The sequence below is a fragment of the Marmota flaviventris genome, chromosome 15 (genome assembly GCF_047511675.1).
Source record: "Marmota flaviventris isolate mMarFla1 chromosome 15, mMarFla1.hap1, whole genome shotgun sequence".
Classification (NCBI taxonomy): domain Eukaryota; kingdom Metazoa; phylum Chordata; class Mammalia; order Rodentia; family Sciuridae; genus Marmota; species Marmota flaviventris.
In genome coordinates this window covers 32,021,365-32,047,090 of record NC_092512.1, presented here as the reverse complement: position 1 = coordinate 32,047,090, position 25,726 = coordinate 32,021,365, and the positions used below count along the sequence as shown (strand labels likewise).

The 25,726-nt window shown below is 34.2% G+C and overlaps 1 protein-coding gene across 2 annotated transcripts in view; it reads left to right on the top strand.

Annotated features, from left to right (window-relative positions):
• Positions 1–25,726, top strand: part of Zfpm2 (zinc finger protein, FOG family member 2) — a 428,623-nt gene that overhangs the window by 259,259 nt on the left and 143,638 nt on the right. For both annotated transcript variants that reach the window (XM_027949357.2, XM_027949350.2), the window contains one exon: positions 21,354–21,465. In XM_027949357.2, coding sequence (XP_027805158.2) covers positions 21,354–21,465 — 112 coding nt within the window. The remainder of the gene's footprint in view (positions 1–21,353; positions 21,466–25,726) is intronic.

The following is a 25,726-nucleotide window of genomic DNA, read 5'->3' as shown; positions in this document are numbered from 1 at the left end:
CAACAGAAAAGGACCTTGATATCTCAGAAGACCTTTTTAAAAAAATTATTACACTTGCTTTAACACATCCATTCATACCTTATTGCTTATGCATTTTCTTTTTTCACTTTTCACAGAGCTAGGGATACAACTCAGGGCTTCACACATGCTAGGCAAGGCCTCTACCATTGAGCTACACCCCAGTCTCTTAGAAGACCTTTTACTTTCACTGTCATGTATTGCTATCTTTAGTAATGTTTTGATCAATACAAATCTGCAAGGGGAAGCTAACTTGAGAACCATTTTTTCTCATAAAAGCAAGAGTCATAAGTCCAAGGAGCTAAAGGCCTTTGTCCCAGGTCACCTATTTGTGGCAGTAGTCTCCCCTTACCATCTCACTAAGGCGAAGACCTTCTACTAGGTAACTAATACCTCTAAGTCCATGCTGCACTGTCCCAATTTCACAAGTCTCCATGTTCACTGTCCTTTGTCTACTTGAATTTGTAACCAGCTATACTGCTTTCGATCTCAACCTCTAAGTTAGTTTCTTAAGCATATTTCCAGTGATGTGCAGTTAATATATTTTAAATAGGTAGCTAATGAAATATCTTTTAGGTCATTCTCATTGGTTATTATTGCCTGCAAAATGTTTTTTTACACCTCTGATCTTGTTGACTTAAATTATCAATCCCTATGAGGAAAGCACACTGCATTGAATTTTGTTTGAACACCTAACCAAAAGGAATTCACTAAGGTAGCAAGTAATTTTTAAATTAAGACCATTTACAAATGTCAAATATGTTTAGGATTATAAGTACTAGATATACTAAAAGTTTATTTAAATCTGTGAATGACTTTAGAAGAAATAGGTAAATATGAAAGGAAAGTTGGGGTGGGGTTTTGCCAAACTCTGTTTCATTTTAGACATATTAAACTTGACATGATAGTAAGAAAAAGACATACAAATATCTAGGAAGAAAAACACTTAAAGAAAGACTAGGATGTGGGAGATTGGTTATGAGTTGATGATTTGGATTTGAGAGTCATTTGCTTGTGGTAGTCTTCAATATGAAAACTTGTAAAACTGTAGAGACTTAAGGGGATTTTTGACTGGTACTTATTTTAATTAACCATCATGTATTTATTCATGGACTCTCTCATATGGAGTACTTGATGCTTCTTCTGAAATGACAAAGATTTGAAGACTGCTTAACAAGGAAGGCAGAAGTACATGGAATAGAATGTAGACAAATGAAATAGAAGCAAATGCAATGACACAGACACAATAGGGGGAAAAAAGCAATTACAAGCAATGTATCAACAAGTACAAAATGGCATAGCACAATTATATTCTGAGGGGACATAAAAGGGTGAACTGAGGGAGGAAGGTTAATTGGGAAATGCTTCCTCAGGGCAATGAGAGCTGAACGAGGTCTGAGGGAAGTGATGGGTCTGAATTGTAGAGAGGGGAAGGGAGAGAATCCAGAATGAAGAAGAGAACATACGGCCTAACCGGAAGAGAAATGGAGAAATGAAGCTATGCGTAGGGAATAACAAAGGAGCCATTTTTCCTCTTGGGGCGAGTCAGATGAGACCATGAGACACCATTCTTGAAAGGATCAGTGGAGAAGCGGGGTAGACAGTGTGAGGAGTGGGAATGCTAATTATATAAAGGTACAGGGATTTTTAAAATGTAATTTTATTCCACAATTTAGTTTCCTAAATCTAACTACTAATGAATCCTTGTGTATAGTCTCTCCTATTTTCAAAATTAAAAGGAAATCTGTATTCTTATCCCTCCTGGTTGTTGAACTCCATTTTTTTTTTTTTTTTTTTTTTTTTTTGGCTGTAGAATGTCAGTAGACAGTGCCTGATGGGTATTTGTTCTTGGCTAAAACTCTGCATAATGCTTTGAAATATTATTCTTCCTAGCAAATGTTAACAGTTGCTAATGTCATTCAAAAATAGTTGAGCAAAATATGTTTGTGAAACATACAGCTTTTACTGTCAAATCATTTCCCAAGTGAAAGGAAAATACAGTGGTACTCTGCTATTTAATGAATAGAAATCCTTTAATGTTGTCAAGGATTTCATCAAACGGATGCCTAAAATAAGTGGGAAATCATGTGACCTCTGTTCTAATGTCCATTTCCATGTTGGTTTGCTCCTCGGCCATCCCACTCCGCTGTCTAGATGGGACAACCACACATCACAGCCCTCTCGGCCTCAGATAGGATAACCAGAGAATAACTACTCTGGAGCAATGCAATTATGAATTTCTTGAGGGGGAAAAGGAGAGATAAGTTCAGGGAAGTCAGCTAAAGTGGTATATGGGTAGTTCCAGGCAGCAAAAGGGTTAATCAGATTTTCATTTTAGATAGTCGCCTTAGTAACAATCAGAGAGCCCAGGCTGTATCTTTTCCATTTGTGGGGAATGTTTAGATTTACAGAGTAGCTTAGCTTATTATATACCTGCCTTGATTGCTGGATAAAACTTTTGATTAAAAACAGAATAAGATTCATTTTTTATAATATTGAGAAGAAGGGAAAAGCTTTGAGAATGATGTCACTGGTGGTCTAGGGCTCTGAAAAATTACTCAGGTTGGAACCCTGGTGTGACAGGGCTCCTGGAAGAATGAAAACAGAGAAAGTTCAGCACCTTTTGCTTAAACTTTTAGTGAAAATGAGTCTGAATTCTCCATTTTTTAATAGTGAATTGGAAGCCAGCATATAATACCTGGCCATAGAAATCAAATGTAAACTTCATCTTTATGCCAAATGTTATTAAACTCTCAAAGATGTATTTGTTTATAGTGTGTATCCAGGTGCTATGTGGCCTTTTAATCAGGAATTTTAAAAAAATCATATTCAAAAAGTACTCATTTTCAGAATGTCCAAAAGATGGACTAGTGAGACTAAAATGTTGCAATACTTAATTTATCCATTGTCCAAATAACAGGAAAACAAACTCGACATTCTGCTCTGCACATGGCCTCAAACCTCACCTGGAGAGACAGATTTCCTAAGGGCAGAGAAAAGCATTCAGTCTATTTGCCAGGACCAGGTCTGTCTGGAGCAGCTGCTGCCAATTAGTGACAAGTGATATGCAGTGAGGCCATGATACACGTAGAGCTACCAGAGTTCAACACTTTCAGAAATTACTGTCTGAAGCAAGAAGAACACAGTTCTGAGGAGCATAGTTCACTCCAGTTCCATGGTGGTACCTTGGTAACCAGTGAGCCTACTCACAACATCTCAAAAGTCAGTATGTCAGTCTTCAGCGGCTGCTGAGTTGATACATTATTTACAGATGGCTTCTGACTTACTTTTGCTTATTATATTAACTTAAAGATGCCCAAGTTCATCCCTTACCAATGCACAAGTATCAAATATTTAGCTGAGAGAACCACTGGAGACACTTAAAAACAAAATGAAAAGACAAAATCTTGGAAGATTTAAAGACCATGCCAGTTCAGGCTTAGAGAAAGGGGGGGGGGAGTTTTTAAAACAAGGAGTAGATTAATAACTAAAAGTGTATCAGTGGCATAGAGATCATGTATTCCTTATTATCAATTAGTCTGAATGCCTTTTCCTCCTTGAAAATGGATTCACAGAATAATGAAGTGTGTGTGTGTGTGTGTGTGTGTGTGTGTGTGTTATGGTGAACATAAATGAAAATGGTTGTCTTAGCATATGGAGTAATTTGTAAGATTAGACACCTATTTCTCAAATGAAGTGCTTGTTGTAGAGGAGTTGTAAAGGCCCCAGAACTCAAAAGAATCAGGGAGACTGATTTTGCAATCTAGAAGACAGCAACAGAGATGGGAGAAGGCTAAAGAAAATAAATCACATTGCATTTTTTTCCTATGACCAGAAAAAGATGAGGAAACATTCTTCCTCCCTTTCCCTCTAACAAATGACCCTTATTCCTGGACACAGAATTTATGCATAATATATAGCTAGTTTAAGAGCTAAATAACCTTATTGTAATCTAACCTTGAGACTTGACCATTCACAATATTGGGTCTATGCCAGTTCTTTGCTCAGTTTGAGAAAGATATAGATTCTTTTTAAAGAAAAAAAAAATCAGTCAGTCCAAGGTCTTCCAGGAGTTTATGAGCTTCTGTTTGATAACTATTGAGTTAAATAAACTAAGATATTCTATTTACTGTATTTCAAATGTGTATTTTTACAAGAGATGGTTTGTCATTGTGCTTTCTAAAAGTGCATTTATTTTCATGCTCTTTGTGTTTCAATCAAAAAGAAGACATCAAATTGAAAAAGTAAATGTCCATATAAATTGAAGACCTCTAGGGGTCTGCAGCCTCTGGTTTCAGAAACACTTGGTGACGTTACAGATGCATTTTTAGTTCCAAGTGTTGCATTTCAAATGAACTTTTGGAGTTCATTTATGAGTATGACACCCTGTGTTTAATTATTTCACACTGATTTTTTTCCTGGTTTGATTAAAAAATGACTTCAGTTCAATCATCTAACATTGTGTTGGTTGCCATTCCAACCAATTCTGACAGAATAAAACAAGGTTGTTGACCAAAAACAAGCTATAAATATTTGCTTGGAGTATGAAAGAATTTTACAAATGTCTAATAATATATCTAGACTTAGTTCTTTATTAGGAAGTCTGTGAACTTTCCTGTCACCTTTGCTCTCTCTGCGGGGTTACTGCATATTTAAATTGTCTGTGTGTCTGTAACATTTTAGCATGTGAACCAGGATATTGTCAAGAAGACAGATGTTTCCAAAAGCTGGAAAAAAAAAGATAGTTTTCATGTGACTGGAGAAACAGTGGAAAGTTAAAAATGGGTCATTTTCCTATTTTTCTCAATTCTTGGGGAGAACATGGATTATCACCCACTGTTTTGACAGAGTTAACCTCCATCACCATCTCAAAGCTTCTTCCTCAGAATCCAAGACACTTTTGCAATTAGTTGTCTTATCTTAATTTTCCAGCCAGGCCATTGATTACTTTAGGAAGTTTTTAAATCCCTTGCTGATTCTTGAACCTTTTCTTCTCCACAGTTAGAAATTTAAAATATTGCAGATGTTTTTGAAAGACCTGCATTTTTGTGTGTGTGTGTGTGTGTGATCTTTACAACACTCAGGATTGCACTCCTCCATAGCAGCTGAAATCAGTTCATTATCTGGTGATTGGTTGGTTGGAATGAAATAGGATTCAATTGACTTCAGTAATGAGCATATACTACTAAAAATTAATGTACAGACAGAATAGATGATTTAATTTGATGTTTTCAACTGTTTGTTCATTATGTCAACATAAGTAGCCACATGATGATTGAGATTAGAAATTATGCCACCAAGGAAATTATGGTAAAAGGTATGAGAGCAGGGAGGGGGAAAAGGAAGGAAGGAAAGGGAAATGGCGGGGAAACATGCAACAGTGGGAAAAATTGTGTAGAATATGAATAATTATTACTGGACAAATGTCAAAATACTAGGGATCAAAAGCTGATGAATTTTCATCAAGGACAATAGGATTTAAGGGGAAGAAAATAACACACATGATACTAAGAAAAATAAATAAACAGCTCTGAAAAAGAAAATTGAATGGTTTCTCTGAATTTTGGTGGTAGGAAAGAGCAAGAAAAACGAGAGAGAGAGAGAGAGAGAGAGAGAGAGAGAGAGAGAGAGAAAGAGGAAGGAAGTTGTAGGATATCTTTTTTCGTCCCACTGAAGAAGAATAAATGCTTTCCAAAGCCTGCTTAGCATCTCACCCTGTGTATGGACTAGGTCCTGGTAGGTCCTGTTAGCTTCTAGGTTTACCAACACCCTTATTAAGAGTATTCAGTTTAAGACTCTGTTAAGAAGAATGAGGAGAACTTGGCCAAGTTCCACAGCAAAGCAGTAAAAATAGTACCGTGAGAAAAGAATAGGGTTCCAGAATATCAAATAATTTTGCCCAAAAAATAGAAGGCAAGGTTACATGAATAAAAAAATGAAGCTACATGGCATAACTCTCTTTTAAGGTATAAAGGGATATTACCAAAACTAAATTCCCCAATTGCAATTACTTATCTCCAACACACCTCTTAATTCTCTTATTTCTTAGTTCTCTTACCTATAGATCATTATCTTTTCCTGAACAATTCCAGGGACATGCAGTATTTCATTGAACAAATGTCAGAAGTACATTATTATTAATTATTATTTCTGTCTCTAACCCTAGGTATTTGAAATATGAGCATTCTTGAGTGTTTGCTTCATATGTTTTGAAATATTCTATTGAATTTTTTTTGACTTAACTCATTCACATAGAATTTCCTAAAAGAGGCTTTTAAAGCAGTACTGATTCATCAGTTATTTCCTTGAATTTGCACAATTCATACAAAAGTTTCAATAAGCCACTCCTCCTTAACATCTTAGTCATATTTTGTCTTCTGTAACAGTCTTCTGAAAACAGCTGAGAAATTCTGATGCTCTCTCTTTGTTTACTGATTTTAAGATCATTATGCACACTCTAATGCATAATTACAATTATGCATTCATGATGTTACTTGTGCTGGCTTAACTCAGAAAATAGTGTGGAGCAGCTATCTCGAAGCTACAGGCTGTTTCCCATCACTTAGATTCTGATCAGAGCTGTTTGTTGAGTCTTATTGGAACACGGACTCTCTCTGCAACAGTCCCAAGGCTGGACTCTTCGTTTTTTATCACTAGTTTCACTCCCTGCCCTTTCTCCACCATCACCCGGCCCCTGCCATCTTCGCTTTTAAGACAGGAAAAACTACAAGATTATTTGGTTTTGTTGCATTTGTTTAGTCTGTTCACATCAATTAAATGAGAGGGATTTTCAAAATTCTCCAGTTTATTTATTCTCCACATTTTACATTATACCTAATAAATGAAGACACTTTGATTTTTCATGGGTGAGATTTTACTCTTCTTATCATTGAGTTTACCTTAGGGTTGCTTAAACTAGTCTAGTGCAAATCTATCATATTTTCTTCCATATGTTGTTGAATAGTGTGATCTGGACTAAAGAGGAAGTTGGTCTGTGCAATTTACCTGTTGTACACTCATTTACAAAATATTCACTGCGTCATAGCCAGATTGGAAGAATACTTTCTACAACACTTTGAAGGGTGTTAACAGGTCTCATCTAGTAGCATTAAAAAATAATAATAACTCATAAAAGCTAGAACTATGATTAGTTGGTAATAATCCAACATGGAAATATACGCTCAGGCTTTATTGCCTTATCTTGGGGTGCATGGACTCAAATGATATGGAGACAGAACAGTAAATAAAAGTACTATGCCTTGCATATGTGAAGTGCTGAGCAAACTCAATTTGAGTTACTTTCTTTTTCCCTTTGTGCAGTATTGTATTAGGGAAAATTCACTTCATGTGAATTAAGGATGCTATTTTGTAATTCTCAAAAGTAATGGAGAAGTTCCACAAAAGAGTGTGAATGGAAGTATGTGTATTTGTTGAAGGGACTCCATCTTTGTTCTTTAGGAGTGAAGCACCTTTGTGTCATTTATATTTATGGCCACTGTGCTTATTTACATTTCTAAATGTTAAAGGAGATTATTGACTTGTTTTTAACAGCAAGAATGGAGAGCAGAGATTTTAAAAAGCTGAGAAACATGGGCAAATCTGTTTAATGAGTTATTTCTATTTGGAGTACATGGAATTCTGGAAACAAAAGGTGCTCTCTATATTGTGGAGTCCTGGTCTTTTACTTTACAAATAAGAAAATCAGCTCAGAGAAGTCATCTGTTTTGACCAAGGTAATCCAACTACTTACTGAAAAAGTTAGAACAAACCTAAATTTACTGAATTCTCAGATCATTTTTGAAGGTTTACAGCATGAAATAGCAAATACCTAGGATGGTCTTTATAATAAATTTTGCTTTGATTTTGGTTTAATTTTATTGTAGTTGAAAAATGAGACAAGCAAAAAATTAAACAAATATTTAAGATTAGTGTATTTACATTTAACATTGTTCCAGCATATGGTGCAAGAAAAATTTTTGTATCCTAAAGATTTTGTATTAGATGGGGGACTTCCAAGATAGAGTCCAAAGCAGAGAATTAGCATAATTAGGAACTCAATGTCCAGAGCTTTTTCTAATTATTTCCCAAATACCCCCCAGAGCAAGTTTTTAGATCTCATAGGTATTAGCAAGAATAATAGGAAATTTAGAGTATCTCAAACAGGAAAAAAAAATATTTATTTTATAAACAATACATAGATTTTTTTCATCATACAAGTTAAGATTTAATTGAGTTGTCATTAAAATCTTTTTATTATGATAGCAGTGGTAAACATGTTTCCTCACTAACCAATGAAGTAGTTCAAAGATAAAAGGAGTGGTCAAAGTAGTAATATATGACACACTTAAACCTATGATATATTGATTAGTCTGTTGATGTTAAAGAGAATAAATTAGATACAGGACTTTTCATAGAAATTTCTTAAACATTGCACCATTTCCCCAAATCAATGCATAGTTTAATTATAAATGAACACAGCATTTTTCATGTACAAATCTAAGAAATTCATATGTATTAACTTATTTAATCTTCACAACAGCCCCATGGGGTATTATGATAACCATAAGGAAAATGATATACAGAGAGGTGAAGCTACTTGACCAAGATTCATACCATAGATAAGGAGAAACAGTTGAATTTAAACTCAAGCAATCTGGCTCCAGAGCCCAAGATTTTAGCCAGTGTAAGTTGTGTCTCCATGAAGTCCATAGGCATATGAGTTGAGTTCCCTGCTACTTTTCCTTATCATTTTCACTGTATTCTGAAAACATAGTGTTGTAAGTGTGCCATAAATAATATTTGGATGACAATTGAACTCTTTGGTGTCAAAGACATGGAGGCAAAGTAACTACCTCTCACTACTTCCCCATCCATCCCTGCCTCTTCACTATTTACAACCAATGATTTTTACTGAGGCTCCTTTTTGATTTCCCAGTTTAAATTTGAATTTCTGCTGGCAAGTGAAATTGTTCTGCATGGGTTTTGGTGGAGTCTAGCTGTAAGCAATGAATCTTATCTGAGAAATATATTCGTGCCTCAACAGAAAATACTGTGATGAGGCCACCCTATGTCTGTTGACCAGTTAATCATCAGAAGAATCCCCTTCTTCATTTGTTCTTGTGCAATTAGTACAGAATTGAGTAAATTTGAGCCTAAAGTCATGTTGGATCTCATCCTGAATTCCGCTTATGATTGGAAACATTTATATAGGCTATTTTATTGTATTCAGTATAAGATATAATCATCACTGCAAGTATAAAAATGCCTGCAGTCATAAAAGTAAAATATTAAAAGTATTACCTGCTTTTCAATATTTTATATCACTAAGTAGACTATGTTCAATCTATTCCCCTTACTTGATGCCTGATATTGATATTTAGTATCTCAACTAGACTTACAAGACCCCAAACTGTGCAAATGTGAGAAATATTTACTACAAAAGCTATAAATTTCATAGCTCAAAAAACCCTGAAGATTATTAATAAGGCACCATGCAATTAGCTTATACAAAGTGCAGCCAGGAATTATGCATAATGTAAAACAGAAACTGCTAACCACTGACTCATAGAAGATCATTTAAGCTAGTTTCATGGACATGAAGAATTGATATTTAACACAGTTCCTAAGAAGATTCTCATTGCTTTGACATCATAGGAAGAATTCAGTTTATTATAGATTGCTAAGAGAAAAATAGAAAGCAATTAATGGTTAAGGAAGTTTCTAGCAATGTGAGTTTGGATGAATTGTTTGGCTTTTTAGAGTCTGAGTTTTTATTTACACAAAAGAAGCATAACAATTACTTTTGCATAGAACTCTTGTGCAAATCAACTTAAAAAGTAATGTAGCATCTAGAATTTCAGCAGATAGTTGCTGCTTAATAAAATGATGTAAATCAAATATGAGGAAAATATATGACTTATCTGGTTTTACTAAGAATTCTGCAATTCTATGCACATTTCTTTAGAGATAACTAGAAACATAAGTTAATACTTGCATAGCATAACACAAAGTACTGGTTGCATGTATTACATATGTGAACTAATTTAATCATGTAAATAATCCTGTAACATAACTACTTTGATTATATGTATTTTATAGATAAAGAAATTGAGATGTACAGTAGTTAAGTCTCTTGCCCAAGGTCATACAGGTACTAAATGATGGTGATGTGTTGTGAACTCAGTCACCTTGGTGGCAAAGTACATGTCTTGAAACTGTCTTTTGACTATTAACTAATAAAGCATATTAAATTAGAAATAGTATATGCTTAAAATTATATATATGTAGGCATGTATTAAATATATATTCATCTTGTCTGTATTTATCAAAGTATTAAACTTCTTGAGATATTTTGAGTATTGAGTATTTTTTGAATTTGTTTTTATTATATAATTTATTAATAGTCAGAATATCTAATTAGGAATATAGTAAACTGGTATTTAATAGATGAAGAAGTATGTGGTGGAACACAAATGTACATCTAAAAGAATATGATGAATAGATTTTAGATATAATATAAAAATATAAGCCATATTTTATGAACTTTGAGTTCTGTATTAGAGATAGCCTCAGTTTTTTTAACTCTAAAATTACAATCTTAAATTGTCAGGAAGATTGATTTTGATTTCTAAAAATAGTGAATTACACTTTTCATCTATTGCTGCACTTTTCATTTGGTCATGGATCATCAACTGTACATTATGATTTCCAAATGTACCAGATTTCCAAATGTTGTAGGCTTAAATATAATTATCTGCATTAATAATGTTGACTTATTCTACTTGTATGCCAGTTAGATATTTTATTATCAATATATTATGAGCATCTAAAGGAAACATAACATATTTTTCTAATAGTTGTCTATATAGTACACATTCAACCAATATAGTGAAAGAATAATAACTATACTTAATTTTCTATGAAAGTATAAAATGATTATTTTAAAAGCAGGATAATTTAAAAACATTCTCAAAATATAAACAGTATAGAGAAATTAAAATATAATGCTGACTAGCTATCACTAATTGGAATGAGTTTATATATAATGTTAGATTATTTATCTGGCAAGAACCACATCAAGATATATAGGCCAGGGGCATAGCTCAGTAGTAGAACATGTGCTTACATGCTCAAGGCTCTGGATTCAATCTCCAGTATCCCCCCCAAAATTACAAGCCAAATTCTTCCAAATTTTAATATAATGCACATGCATTCAAAGGCAGTATTTAATCTACTGATATTTGCACCCAAGCATTTACTTTTAATAGACATTTAAGTTGGCCATAATAACATTATTTAAATATCCTTTCCAATGTACATTTCCATGCTTTAATTCATATTTCTCTTCTTTTTTATAGAATATGATATTATAAAGAACTGATGAAGCAGTTAACTACAATTTAATTTTCTCTTATGACAGAATATTCTCCAAAATGGACTTAGGAAGAAACTGAATAGTTTAATATAGATGTTCAGGTTTACAATAAGCATAGAGACATTGCCTTTCATGAAAAGTATCACATGAAAAGTTAGTACTAATAAAAAAAAATCAGATTTGAGAAATTTTTCCAAAGGGCAGTGTTATTAATTATTTATTTGGTTATGACTTCATTGGATGATCCTTTAGTTTACTGGGACCAACCAATATGCTGAACAAAAGACCCTGAATTAAGAGTATGGAGAGGTAAATATTTGATTGAAGTCCTATTCTTGTCCTTCCAGGCAGAGAAAAAGGGAGTCTGTCTCCAGAAAGGAGGGCACTTGGAGTTTTTTCTCTGATAGTCCTGCATGTGTTGATTTGGTAAAAAAGTATTGAAAACTATACTCATAGAGTCTCACTGTAGATGTTTAATTTAAGTGTTTATAATATTTTTCTTAGTAAAATGTCTCACAGATTAGATAAGCTTTGTTCAACTACTCCAACATTTTCACACTTCTGCCAACTAGCTTGCCAAGAGTTTAATTGTTTGCACCTGACTTTCAATAACTTGACTTTCAATAATTTTTCCCAGAGAGAATTTGTGTTTCCAAAAGGTACTATATTTATCACAACACATAGCATATTGTTTGATAATTCTACACCTTTTATTTCCTTTGAAGGGAAAGCCTTCTCATTCCTCTTCTCATTTTACCATAGACTTTTCCCATTGATTTCAAATGTCATAATATCAGATACATTTTAAGTTCAATATATAAGTGATTTTTAAATACTTTATAGTTGTATATGGATATAAGGGTACATATTATGAAAACAACATGTATTTTTGAAAAATATTTTTGGTTAAAAAATTTACTCTATTATTGATATCAGGATGGCTCTCTTTTTTTTAGCAGAAGTTAAGATTGGCTACAATAATAATAAGATGCAATCTGCCAGTTGACAGAAAGATATATTTTGCATTAATTAATCTGCTGATTAATTCATATTAATTCATGAAGGATGGATACCTCTCAGTATTTGAGGATAACTTTGCACAAGAAGATGTTTTCTGTCTTCTACAGAATGCCTTTGGATTAATTCTCAAATAGAGAATACTGAACAAAATTGACTACTATTCTTTTGACACAAATAATCCATTAATAGTTGAATGTGAATGTACCCTTATGATACACTCTCCATATTCTTTAAACAAACATTTTTTTATTTTAATCATACTATTTTCATGAGAGAGATAACATATCAAAATACAGACAATTAAAGACTTATTGCTTCATCAAGGAAGCATAAGACCAATATGTTGAGTTTTGTATATATGTTCTTTTCAACACTCAGAATGGGAGTTTAGGGCGCATAGAAATTCTATGGTAGCAAGTCTTTAGTGGTAATATTAACAAACTGTAGGGACACAGGTGATGTTACAAAAAAGGACGATGAGACCTTCAGAGGTTAAATGACCTGTTCCAGGGCTCTCTGTGTCCCTTACCCCTGCCACAGGCCTGTGTGACAGCCCTGTGGAGGGCTACTCAGGAGCAATTTACTTTTCCCTTCCCAGGGTTTCACTGCTGACACTCTTTCCCACATTACATGAGGTGCAAACCCAGAAATTCTGCCAGGAGCGAAACAACACTCCTTAAACACTTTGTGACTCTCAGAGTCGTATAAAATAAAAGGTTGAAGTTAATGGTTGCCAGCTTGGAGGGAGTAATTCCTCTTTGGAGCCAAATGTATGCAGAGAACAGATGAGACCGTGGGAGTGAAGTTGGCAAAAAAGAAAGAGAAATGAGCCTATTCTTTTCTGAAAATGAAAATATAATAAATATCTGGATAACTTAAATGTTTATTATTCATTTATAGATTTTTCCCATTTGAAAATGACATCTGTATCTTTAGACTGACTAATCTTAAATTATATTACATATTATTTTTTAGATATTATGAAAAATATTTCAATTTGGAAGCAAAAAGATGTTTTTTATAACCTGCATATATAGAATTGTGTTCCCTTTTCTAAGAAGATCATTATTTCTTACATTGAAATCCGTATATTTAAGCAGTGACTCACGTTAAGATAATGTGTTCCAACAATTTTGAGAACTAAAAGCAAATATACCTCAAAGATAATGATTATTTAAATTTTAGTTCACAGATAAAACTGTCTGACAGGAGGAGTATGGATATAGTAGCCAAGAATTCTATCTTTTATTTCACACTCATTTTGTTTTTTTAAAAGTCTCTTATCATGTTTAAGATCCCACATACCATAGTCAACTTGAAGACATTTGCTAGAAGTTCTCTGGAATTTCATGATGTCCTTAAAGGATTTTTATAGAACTGTGTTCAAGAAAATCACTATTGCAATTAAACTTTCTTGGTATTTCCATTCATAAATCTATTCTGTGCCTAATGGTACAGTACAGTGGCTCTTGTCATAGCACATTACTGTCATTTTTCTTTGTTTTTTTTGCATGTATTTTAGAATTTAAGAGTATTTTTAATTGCTTTTAGCTCATTTGAAAATGGGTATAGTATACCTTTTTTCCAAGCAATGCAAATTTAATAATGTTTTATGAAGTTGAGTTCATTTTTTTTCTCCAAACAGTAAATATAGATAAGCTAGTTTTCCTTTGTTTGGGTTTGAAAGTTTTCTTAGTCACTTGTTTAAATTTGTGACACACATACCTTGTTTTTAGACCCAGTAAAGAAAAGAAAGACTTCAAGCCACAATCAGGGGACATTCCAAATCTAGTTCAGTGGTCATTTTATACTATTTTTAAGTGAGAGCACCTGATACACCTAGTTATGTCCGAATACTTGGCATTAGTTTGTTATGAAGAATATTTGTATATTATCTCTGAGAATCTGCTTTTTATATTACATGAATAGTGTTGAGGGTACCCTACAGGACCACATAGAAAGATTCTATTTATATAATTTTAAATGATACTCTATTTTCAAAAGCAAGTTGTTTTGCTCAGTTTCAGCAAGTGCAAAAAAAAACAGGTTAATGTAAAACTTTTAAAATTATATTTACTAAAAAGAACTATTTCATTGGTTGGCAATCATCATACTTAAAGTTGTATAGTTCCAGTCAAGTCAATAATGTTGATAATATATAATATGCCTAGAATTAATGAAAATTACATTGTATAGAGCCTTGAATTATTGCTTTGCATATTCCTTCCTACTCCAGAAGTCCAATATTACCCGCATTGGATAGGTTGTTGGTTTTTAAAATTCAGCTCACTGTCACTAGAGACCTCAGAAATTTAAAAGGATAGTGGTACAGCATTTTCATTATTGTCAGATTGAAAACTACTTGGATTCCACAGTGGAAAACTGCTTGGATACATTAACTTAAATTTTTACTATGTATAGGGTCAAATCACATACATTAGCATTTTAATTTTTATTTAGATACAGAGAATGATTCAGTCAGGAAAGTTGTTGGTGGTGGTGGCATTCAATTTCAAAGCACCAGGAAAGTGAGTGTGTGTGTGTGTGTGTGTGTGAGAGTGTTTTCTGGTTGTAACTACATAAATCTAATTTCTACAGCAATTGTGAAAATGTTTTATGTCCACCTTCAAATATGTTTTTAGAGTTGAAAGGATAGAAACAGCTATGAGTTTTTATAATGGTAGAATTTTGCCAAACAAGTCTTGGATCTTTTCACCTACTCCCAGGGTATAGAAATAATATACCAAAATAATTTCCCATCAGCTTCAAACTATATCTCCTGGCATGATAGTGATATGCTTTAATGATGTATCTTTTATTTCCTAAACTAAAGACAAAGTAGGCCAATTTTTCCACCAGATAACACGTCTAGTTCTTTCAAAGAGTTATAATGACAAGCTCTTTCCACAGACTAGATTTTCCTGAGACTTCTAGCTCTTGCTAGCTCTCATTTTGGAAATCTTCAAAAAACTTTTCCAGTAAAATTTGGAATCTCTAAGACAGCAGTATGTCACCAGTTTCTTGGGTTAGAATTCTCCTCTATTCTTTACCTTTGGGCTGTCTACTTTTATCTCCATTAACCTTTTGGCTTGACTATAAACATTTATTGAAGGCTACCTCCTTTGTTGGTCCAGTAACTCCCAAGGTTAGTGAGAAGTGGATGCTAGTTTGACCTCTTTTATCCACATTAGATGATTCTAATTATTCCTAAGAAGTGACACTTTTGACCCATTTTGTCCTTGTCAAGTTTGTCTAGTTATGAGCTGTCTAAACATGAAACACTGGGTTCAAACTGTGTCTAGGAGTGCAGATATTTTAAACTTACAATGTGGAGCCTCAAAAAGTGCACACTATTTCTTTCCTTTTTTTAATTAAAATTCCATCTTAACTGGAGGGGGAGGCTCCTGTTTTATACCTTGAATTTATTTATTACCGAAAGTGATAGAGATTATAAACTTCAACCTGTAAAAACCCTTAATTTATTTCAAAATTGAAAAATAAAATAAAGAAAAGTTTGTATAAGTAAGGATTTAAAAAAAAAGGTTTTGTTGATGCAGGCAACCTTAAGTGCACAGCTTTTTATATTCTAAAGACATTTTTTTTTTTCTTTCTGATGCTACATGACCATTGTCATCAGGGCTTACACCTCCGGTATGCATCCACACTCACTTGAGCATGGTGGTGTGTCATCTCAAGGCTCCTATAGATACTGTGGAAATGACATGAGTTACTTTTTACTCAATTGGTCAAGTAAAGTCACGTAGTCACACCTGACTTTAAAAGAGACCCTAAAAACACCCAGAAGAAAATAAGTGATTAATAATGCTAAGGGCTATCACAACCTTTAAACTGGATAATGAAGCATTTTTGTCCTCTTTGCTAATCACTAGAAACACTACCCATGTCTGAGTAGCCATGGGGATTCAACAAATACCTTTGACTTTTGCTTTAGTTTATTCAGTAAAAATTTGATGTGCATTAATAGATGCCAAGCATGGCACAGGTTTATAGAACAGTGTTTGGTGGAGGTTGTTATCCTCATTTTGCAGATGTACTTTCTGAAATTCTGAAATTTAGATGATTTTCAGATTATAGAGCCAACTGGGAGCATGAATCAAGGATCAACTGGCTGTGGTGTCCTTATCTTATTTCTCAACTGTGAAGTCAATGGTGATTATTCCACAAGTGTTTTATATACTGGATTGTAGAAGCAAGAATTTTTACTGTCACCACCAGGTATTTTCTCCTACTTCACAGCAAAGAACCAACACTATTCTCACTTTCTAAAACCTTACTACATCCATTGATTCGTGGCCTCCATCAACCTTGTAATTCCAGCTATTATAAGTGACTGAGGCAGGAGGATTGTAAATTCAAGGCCAGTCTGGGCAACTTAGTGAGTCCTTGTCTCAATAAAATAAAAAGGGATAAGGATATAGCACTATGGTTAGCACCTTTGGTTCAATCCCAAGTTAAAAAAAAATTCTTTTTAAAAAAGATTTAAAGTAATAACACTAAAAATAGCTAATGACATATAAATGATTAATATTTATGGAATGGCAATGAGGATTTAGATATTTAATTTTTTAACAATAAGTCAATAAATCTGAACACTTTTGTATTAATTTTCTATTGCTACAACAACAAACTATCATAAACAGGGGCTTAAAACAACACAGGTTTATTATCATCCAGTTCTGTAGATCAAAAATCTAGTATGGGTCTCACCAGAATAAAATCAAGGTCAGATATGTTCCTTTCTGGAATTTCTTGGGAAGAATCCATTTCCTGCTCATTGGCACTTGGAAAAATTGAATGCTTTAAGGTCTTGAAACTGAAGTCCCTGCTTTCTGGCTTCCTGTAAACTGAAGGCTGTTCTCCTTTTCTAAGATCCTACCACTTTCCTTAGTTTGTGACCTTCATCACCCATCTTAAAAAGCAGCAAGGGCAGGTGGAATCCTTCCCACATCAAATTTCATTTACTCTTTTGCCTTTCTTCTTCACCTTCACAGACTCACGTGAATACATTGGCTACAACTAAATAATCTAGAATATTATCAGAATCTCATGATCCTAAACCTTAATTACATCTTTAAAATCTCTTTTGCCAAAGAAGGCAACCTATTTGCAGGTTGCAGAGATTTAGCGAAGGCTATCATTTGGGGACCATTGCCTGCCTACCATACCTCTTATGTCTGCCAGCCTTTCCCAAGATGTGTGCTAGTTGCACCCTTTGTGGGGTGATAGATGAACATATTCACCTTACGTTGTCTGCATTTATGAAATCAGGGAATTAAGCTCAAGGAACTTTAAAGTTGCTTCTAGCTCTTAACATTCTAGAATTTTCTTACAAATGCTTACATGAGAGAGAGAGACATGGGAAAATGAACCTAATGATCAATGTGGATATTGTTATTTTTCCATTCATGGATTTTTCTGTAGCGTAGATTTCGTATAATCCTAGCTAACTCCCTCCTTCTCACAATTGGTAATCTTCTTTGGAGGCAGTCAATCTCTACAAAAGTTGACTTCTTCAGAAAGAAATTGACTTACCTCCTCAAGACCATAATAACTGGTCCCTTGAGATTTTTTTATCTACTTATTATTTACTTTATAGCTTGGGTATAGCTTTCAGCAAGACTTTGCTACATTTTTGCTTCTACCTTACTGGTTTGGCGTAAATGAAATTGGTTACCCTTCAATACAATTTCTTAATAAATCAGATTCTACCTGTGCCCAGGAATAATATTTGCCAATGTTTTAAATATAATTCCTAACATTAAAGAAAGATATAAGTCAATTATTTTTATTTCAGTGACAAAATCAACTTTCTTTTACACTTTACCTGGTTATGGACAAAGTGAAGAAAATTACTTACTCCTAGAGTACTAAAAGTCAATGAAGATCATTCAGGCGAAGTAATTTTATGTGTACCAGGGATTGAACCCAGGGCCACTTAACAGCTAACATACAGCAAGTGCTCAATAGATGTAAATCACTAATATTGTTGCAGTGGATTAGGAGTAGAGGTGAATACCTCACCCAGGTTTGCCTAGGATTTTTCAGATTTAGCATGCAACATACAGTCTCCCAGGACACTTCTCCATCCCAGAACATCAGGATGGTTGTTTTCCATAGCAGTGATAGTGTTTAGACACAGCTTGATGTAGATATTGGTGCTTCTACCAGCTATTTGATCTAAAGGACATTATTTAATCATTCCGTTGCACTGTCTTTGTCTGAAAAAATACATATGAGGACCGGGTAAGAAAAGACATGCTGAACAAAATGCCTGCACAAGGAGCATAAATAGGATCACCCTTATTCCTGCTTTAAAAATCTTCATTAGCTTCCTTCTGCCTACAGAATTATCACAGGAGGTTTTGCCTACTGCATAAAGGTCCTTGAGATCTCTCTCACATCTGCCCTCCCAGACATACATGCTTTTATGAACTGCATTTATAATACCTTCCTAGTACTTTCTACATATCAAGAAAAGTTCTGAAGATTTTATAAGGGTATAGAATACCAGAACTACTTACTATTTTGTGGATGCTCCACTTTCTTGTATACTGTTTGGTCTTTGCCCAGGCTCCCTCCAACAACTGTAAATTCTTCCTGTTTATCCTTTAAAATCTTGCCCAAATCCTTTAAAATAACCTCCTCTATGAAAACTCCTGGGACTCCACAGGACATGAGTTTCTCCCGTGCTGTTCATTGACCCACAGTTTACACATGCCTTAGTCCTTCCTACATGCTACTTTTCACATTATATTAAACTTTAAAAAGTATTTATCTATATCCTTAACTAAACAAGATTTGCTCATACTCCTAACACTGAGAACAGAACTGCACTTGTTGATTGGTGAAATGAATAGAATAGAAAGGTATTGGCTAATCAACTGATTTAATCTATTTTTCATATTATTCGTGGAAAATTAAAAAACTGATTTACTGTGTGAAACTTCACATGGCATCAAGGACTATAGAATGAAAATATTGAATAATGTAAAATAATTATTTGGCATGAAATAAGAGAATCGGTCCATGTCTGTTTTGATCTCTCAATTAAAATCAGAAGAGAATGGATGGTAAAAGTGAGACCACTAAGAACCCTTTTATCAAAAATGGCAGACTTGTTCTTCTTAACACCTGGAGACTTCCTGGGCCCGATCTATAGATGTATCTATTGACCTGGTGTAAAAGCAAAAAAAAAAAAAAAAAAACCTCATCAAATGATAAACCTCATATTTGGTTGGATATAGAGCATTATCATTTCAAATTGAACAATCTTATTTTCTCCTTTTATTATCCTTTGAAAACAGAAATAATTAATAGTGGTTATTCAGACTGATAACAATAGGGATAACATTTTTTGCTATATATACGTATATATACAATATAAAATAACGTTTTTCTTAGAGGACGTTCAGATAACTTTTTCATGGTTTATTCTTGCCAACCATTGAGGTAGTAGTTGAAAAATTAAGACTCTTAAATGAATCAAAATATGAATACTAATTAGTGTGCTAGAATTTTTATATTTTATCTGGTTTCCTGTCTCTTCTGATGTAACTTATAAAATATTTTTCCAGACTTCTTTTTATATTTATCCATCATGATTTACTTTGAAATTTTTTATTACTTAAAAATATTTTTGTAGTTGTTAGTTTTTATAACATAACGGCTACTTCAAGAAATTGGTCAGTATTTGTTTTATATATATATATATATATAGTTTTTAATATGACTTTGCAATTAATGGATCAATATATCATGTACTATCATGATATACTGAGGCAGATGAAATGGGTTTTCCAGGTTCCTGAGAGATTTGAAATCACCAGAGTAGGCAGAACTCCTCAAGTGAATACTTAATAATGCCAATTGGGGGAATTTGTGATAGCACGTAACTTGTAGGAAGCATTCCAGAATGGGCTGAGATCTCTTTAGCAGTATCATATCTGGATGAAAATTCAGTTCAAATATTACCTTGAGACCTTTGTATTGTACTCAGTGTTGTGGTTTCATGATATTTGATATACAGAACATGGGCTGGCAAATGATAAAAGTCGGAATGCCAGTTCACTGTGACTCATCGGGAAACACAGTGTTGCTAAGGCTTACTTATTTCCTCCCCGTTTAGTTCCTGCCATGTAAGTTGAGATTGAAAGATAAAGAATGTAGGTGCCAAACAGCCAAATATGCTGAACCCTTTGAGCTTCATATTTTAAATATACCCTGAATCTATTTTGTTAGAAGGATAACACTTCTCCCTGCTTCTGTGCCTCTCAGAGCAGGGATGTCATGCTTTAGTTGCTCTGCATTTGAATTTATTCACGTTCCTCTTTTATAGTCTTTCTGGAGACAATGTATGGGGAATCATTAGCATTATTATTATTTCAGTTACAGTCAGACTACCTATCTACACTTAGCAAAGGGGGTTATGTGGGTTTCATTATACATTCTGAGTAAGTCCCCACTCTAATATAAATGTTGCTCAGGATAGAGCTTTGAAATGGATCCTGATTCTTTAAATTCTTTCCTGTCTGTTTCAGGAAATAGTGAGATCCTGTTGATAGTAAAGTACAATGTGTCTAAAGTTCACTTCTAAACACTCTGCTCTTTGCAATGAAAGTCATCTGCATTCTCTTTATAATTCAAAGCCACAAGAGATCTGTCTAATCTTGGAGATCTGATCCAGTATCATTTAGGGGGGAAAAAAAATCCTTGATAATAATTCTACCATTCCGATTAGTGAGAGCAGTAAAGCCTTACAGCTTCTGTCGTCTTAAACAGATACCACAAGACAGGGGAATAAGGACTTGGATTATGGTTTGGGAGATTTAGTTGTTTGTAAAAATAAAATGATTAGTACAATTATTCAAGTTTTTAATCAACGAAAGCAAATGGCATCTGTTTGTTATCATTCTTTCTACAGAAGACAAAGGCTCAGGTCCCAATGGTGCTGACAGCTGGTCCCAAGTGGCTGCTGGATGTGACTTGGCAAGGAGTGGAAGACAACAAAAACAACTGCATTGTGTACAGCAAAGGTAAATGCAGGATCATTTTCCTCTGTCTTTGGAAGTACTGAAACCTGAACCCTAAAAAGAGTACCAGAAGAGCTGGGATGGGTGTGCAAAGTATAATTTGATTCTCTCTTTTCCTTTTTCTTTTCTGAATCTCCCTAACCTGTATTTTCAATAAAACCTTCTGGTTGTGTTTTTTTAATATATACAACATCAAGTGTCACACCTTTAATTACTTAGTGCCGTACACATTTCTTTACTCCATATTGGAGTGGGTTTACTGATGCCCTTCCCTCACCGTTGGTTTTATAGACAGCCAGGTTTGATGAAACCCCAGATTTCTCTCTTAGCATTATCTATCAAAAAGTAAATTCCTTTTGAATTTCAGCAATTCATGTCAAGGTGCATGCTCCAGGAGGCACTGCATTCCAGACAGTTTCTGGAAGTCATGCATGATGAGAGGATAGCTGGAAATGAAACCTTTGCAATGAGTGAATTCTTCCCCATGGTGATTTCTGAAGGGCAGGAGGCAAACGGGCAAGAGGAGGCGGATGGCTTGCAGAGTGTTGCCTTTGATTTGCTCAGTGTGACATCAACCTTGACTAGGACACATAGCTATATCCTGGCTACAAAAGAGCCGCAGCTGGGTGATGACACATCATGAGACTGATTCTCCATAGGACAGGACCATCATCATGTGTGTTGTGGTTTGGGGGGCTTTTTTTTTTCCACCTTTAAGTTATGGCCCTCGCTCTGTACTTTAACAGCAAAATCCCTAATCTCACTTCGTAAATATTGCAAAACCTTGTGCTTCTCATGTTTAATTTCTTTCAGCTTTCTTTTTTTAACCAAATAGACCTACTGAGATCAAAGATTTATTTGCACATTGAACCTAGAAACCACAAAAGCATACAAGGGAACAAGCAAATAAGCACCCCTATCAATATATTAACATATAAAACACTAATCATAACATCAAAGACTCTTAAAAACTTGCTAGAAACAATTACAACTTGTTCCTATAATCATTACAATTTGTGCACTTATAAGAGGATTGCCTCTAAACTACCATAAGCCTTTGAAAGTTGAAACACCGGAAAGAGGGAATTTGCAAGCTAAAAAAACAATCTGCACACCAGGATCTGATTATATTCCTTTTCCTTCTATAATTGCTGGTCCCATACCTACAATTTCCTAACCTGAAATACCTGTGGTATTCTGATAGGAGCTTTAAGCTAAAAGGGAAGTAAGATTTTCCCAGGATATGTCAATACAGTCTATCAAAGTGGAAGGGAATAGCATAGTGAATCAGTTTACCAATATCCACAACTAGGATACAAAAAATACATTAGAATGTATGACTGTTAGGGACAGATTTCTGTTGTATGATATCTTTTCTACATTATGACAATATAGTATGAAGAAGTCATGACAATAGCTATTCCCTTGTTGTGATCCAAATCTATTGCCTTTTAAAATCAGGAATTCTTTCAGAAAACATAATTGTTATGTAATATAATTATAATCCCACATTCAGTGTAGTACTTTATCTTGAACATGTTTGTGTCTTTATATTCTGATTGACTATCCCTGAAGCCTTTTGTCAATAAATCATTTGGGGGTAATTTATAGATTCTTATTAATTAATCAATCAGTTAACTCACAAAGCATGCAGGGAGTTCACCTATACTAGTCTTTTATATTGATAATCGTCATTTATTAAGCATACCTGAAACATTCTGCTTTATGTTCCTAGACCAAATGGTGTATACTTGTCTCATTCCTCTTCTTTGCTTTGTGTTATTATCATTGGAAAAGAGAAGTAAAACAAAAATGTTAGTTATGATTGGCTTTCTTTCCCATCTACTGTCTACTTACTGAGAGCATGGATTCTGTTTTACTCAATTTCTACCTCTGGTCTGGCATGCTGCCTACACAAGAACAGCATGAAATAAATATTGATTGGTTGATGAGATAACCAAAGTGGTTGCCAGACACTATAATAGACACTTCATCTAATAGTGATGAACCATATTAATTGCTGACATCCAGTAGTTTGTTAACCTACAAAGGGTTATTTGACATTGTTCAACTTCCACAAACAGTTAGCATTGTAGTTTAGATACCAGAATTGCAATGGCTACTACATATGTATTATTTCCTTCAGTCCTCATTTAATATCTTATATGAGATGATTCACATACTGCCCCATTTTTTAAAAGATGAATTAAATAATTAGCCGGGGAGATAATTTACCATGGTAAATGAGGTGATTATCAATGTACAAGACTAGTTAGTAAGTGTTGTCTTAAGGTCTGAGTTGTACATACTAGAGTATGTTCTCTATGCATAGAACCTTAAAACAGCCAAGTGAGGTACATCCTTTTTCTCATTTTACACATGTGATGAGAGGTAGTATAACTGAGGTAATGGAGAGCTAATAATGGAGCCAAATTCAAATCTAGGACATGAAAACTCCAAGACCTGTGTTCTCTGAACTATGTGACTCTGCCTTTCTTTTTGCCACTGTTAAATGATGAATATATTCCCTCAAACAACTCAGGTATTTATGCCTAAAAATTACAAAGAGTATGTATGAAGTATGATACTTTACAAAAGTATTTTGTGGAACCCTAAGATTCAAAGGATCCCCATGACCAAATATTGACTATCACGGTCCCTTTTGAAAATTCAGAATGCATGTTGGTGTTATTGCCTTAAGAAGTCTTATCATAAGCAGAAACTAAGTATTTGACCATATATTTCTATTTATCTTCCCAATGGACATTTCCACTGGCACTAGTGCTGCTCTCAATAACAGAATCCTGAAAATACTGACACAGACTATACTTTGATATCCTTTCTGAAGATAATCTGTAGTAGTCAGATGTTCCTTAGAGGGAGGGGACAGCCTACTCAGAGTGTATCCACAGTTCTGTGAATGCCATAATATCCTTGGATTGTCTTAGGGATCATCTGGGTCATGGAAAATAGGACCTCAGGAAACACTCCTTCCTTGACCAGGTCTCCAGAAGCCCTGGAATTTTCTGTCTCTGCAGGCTGCACATAACAATATACCTCCTTGAAGCAAAAGTGTCTGAGGTATAGAAAGGTCTGACACTTTACATTTTAACAGTCTTTCATCAACTTGAACATCTGTAATGGGAGAGGCATTTTCATAATATATGTTATTACTTGAAACTACTTTGTTTTCAAATAATAGATATTCAGCTGAAATTGGCTTGGACCATAGTAAGTGTGTGTGTGTGTGTGTGTGTGTGTGTGTGTTTGTTGGGGGTAGAGGGATTCATTAGCTCCTATAACTGAAATTCGGGGGATATTCTGGACTCCAGGAATAGCTGAGTCCAGTTGCTCCAACTTTGCTCCCAGATGGTCTCTCTCTATTTTCTTTTTGTTCTCTTTTTTGTAGGCATTGTTCTTAGACTTGTTCTGTGGTTGTGGCAAGCTCCAGACTTACTCCAGTAGCACGGTAACTTTAGTAAAAATAAAGTTATTGTGGTTTTGATTGAGGCACCTGACATACGAGTCCTTAAATAATCACTATGACTCTCACTAAGCAGAACAAAGTCTTCCTTGGAGACTAAGAGTAGCATTAACTCCACATGAGCCACTGAGATGAGCAAGTAATTCCTTAAATGAAACCAAGGAGCTGCTGCCACAAACAAGTGGTTACTTGATGGCCTAAAATCCACATCACTGGATATAACACATCATTTCTAATGTCCTAGGTGTATTCACTGAGGATGGAAGATAAATTCCTCACACTATAACTGTGTTTCTTAATTTTTTTCTTGCTAAAAAATAGTACTTATTGAGCCCTATCCCAAAATCCTTATTATAGTTCTTGGCTGGTGAGAGCATATTAGTAACTATTTAAAAACAATATAAATTGCATTTGTGTAGCATTTCATACAAATGTCTTAACTGAGATTTTCTTATAGTATTTTCTATAGTATTTACACAAGCAAATGTGTAACTATTACCATTTAAGAGGCACAGTTGCTTCCTAAATTATTACCCAATGTAGACTAGTAGCAAAATTAAATATAACCATAAAGCTTTCATTTCCTAGGTGTCCATCAAATAATTATTACAAAATTATATTCTATCACTTAGAGTTATTTGACAGTCTGCTATCAACTAGTTTTATCAAAGTTTTTTTCTCTTTTTTAGTATAGTATTTGGCATTAGCATTTTAATCTGATGTATTTTTTTTCCTGCCTCAACTATCCCTAGTCATTTCAGAAAGCAATTAGGCCATGCA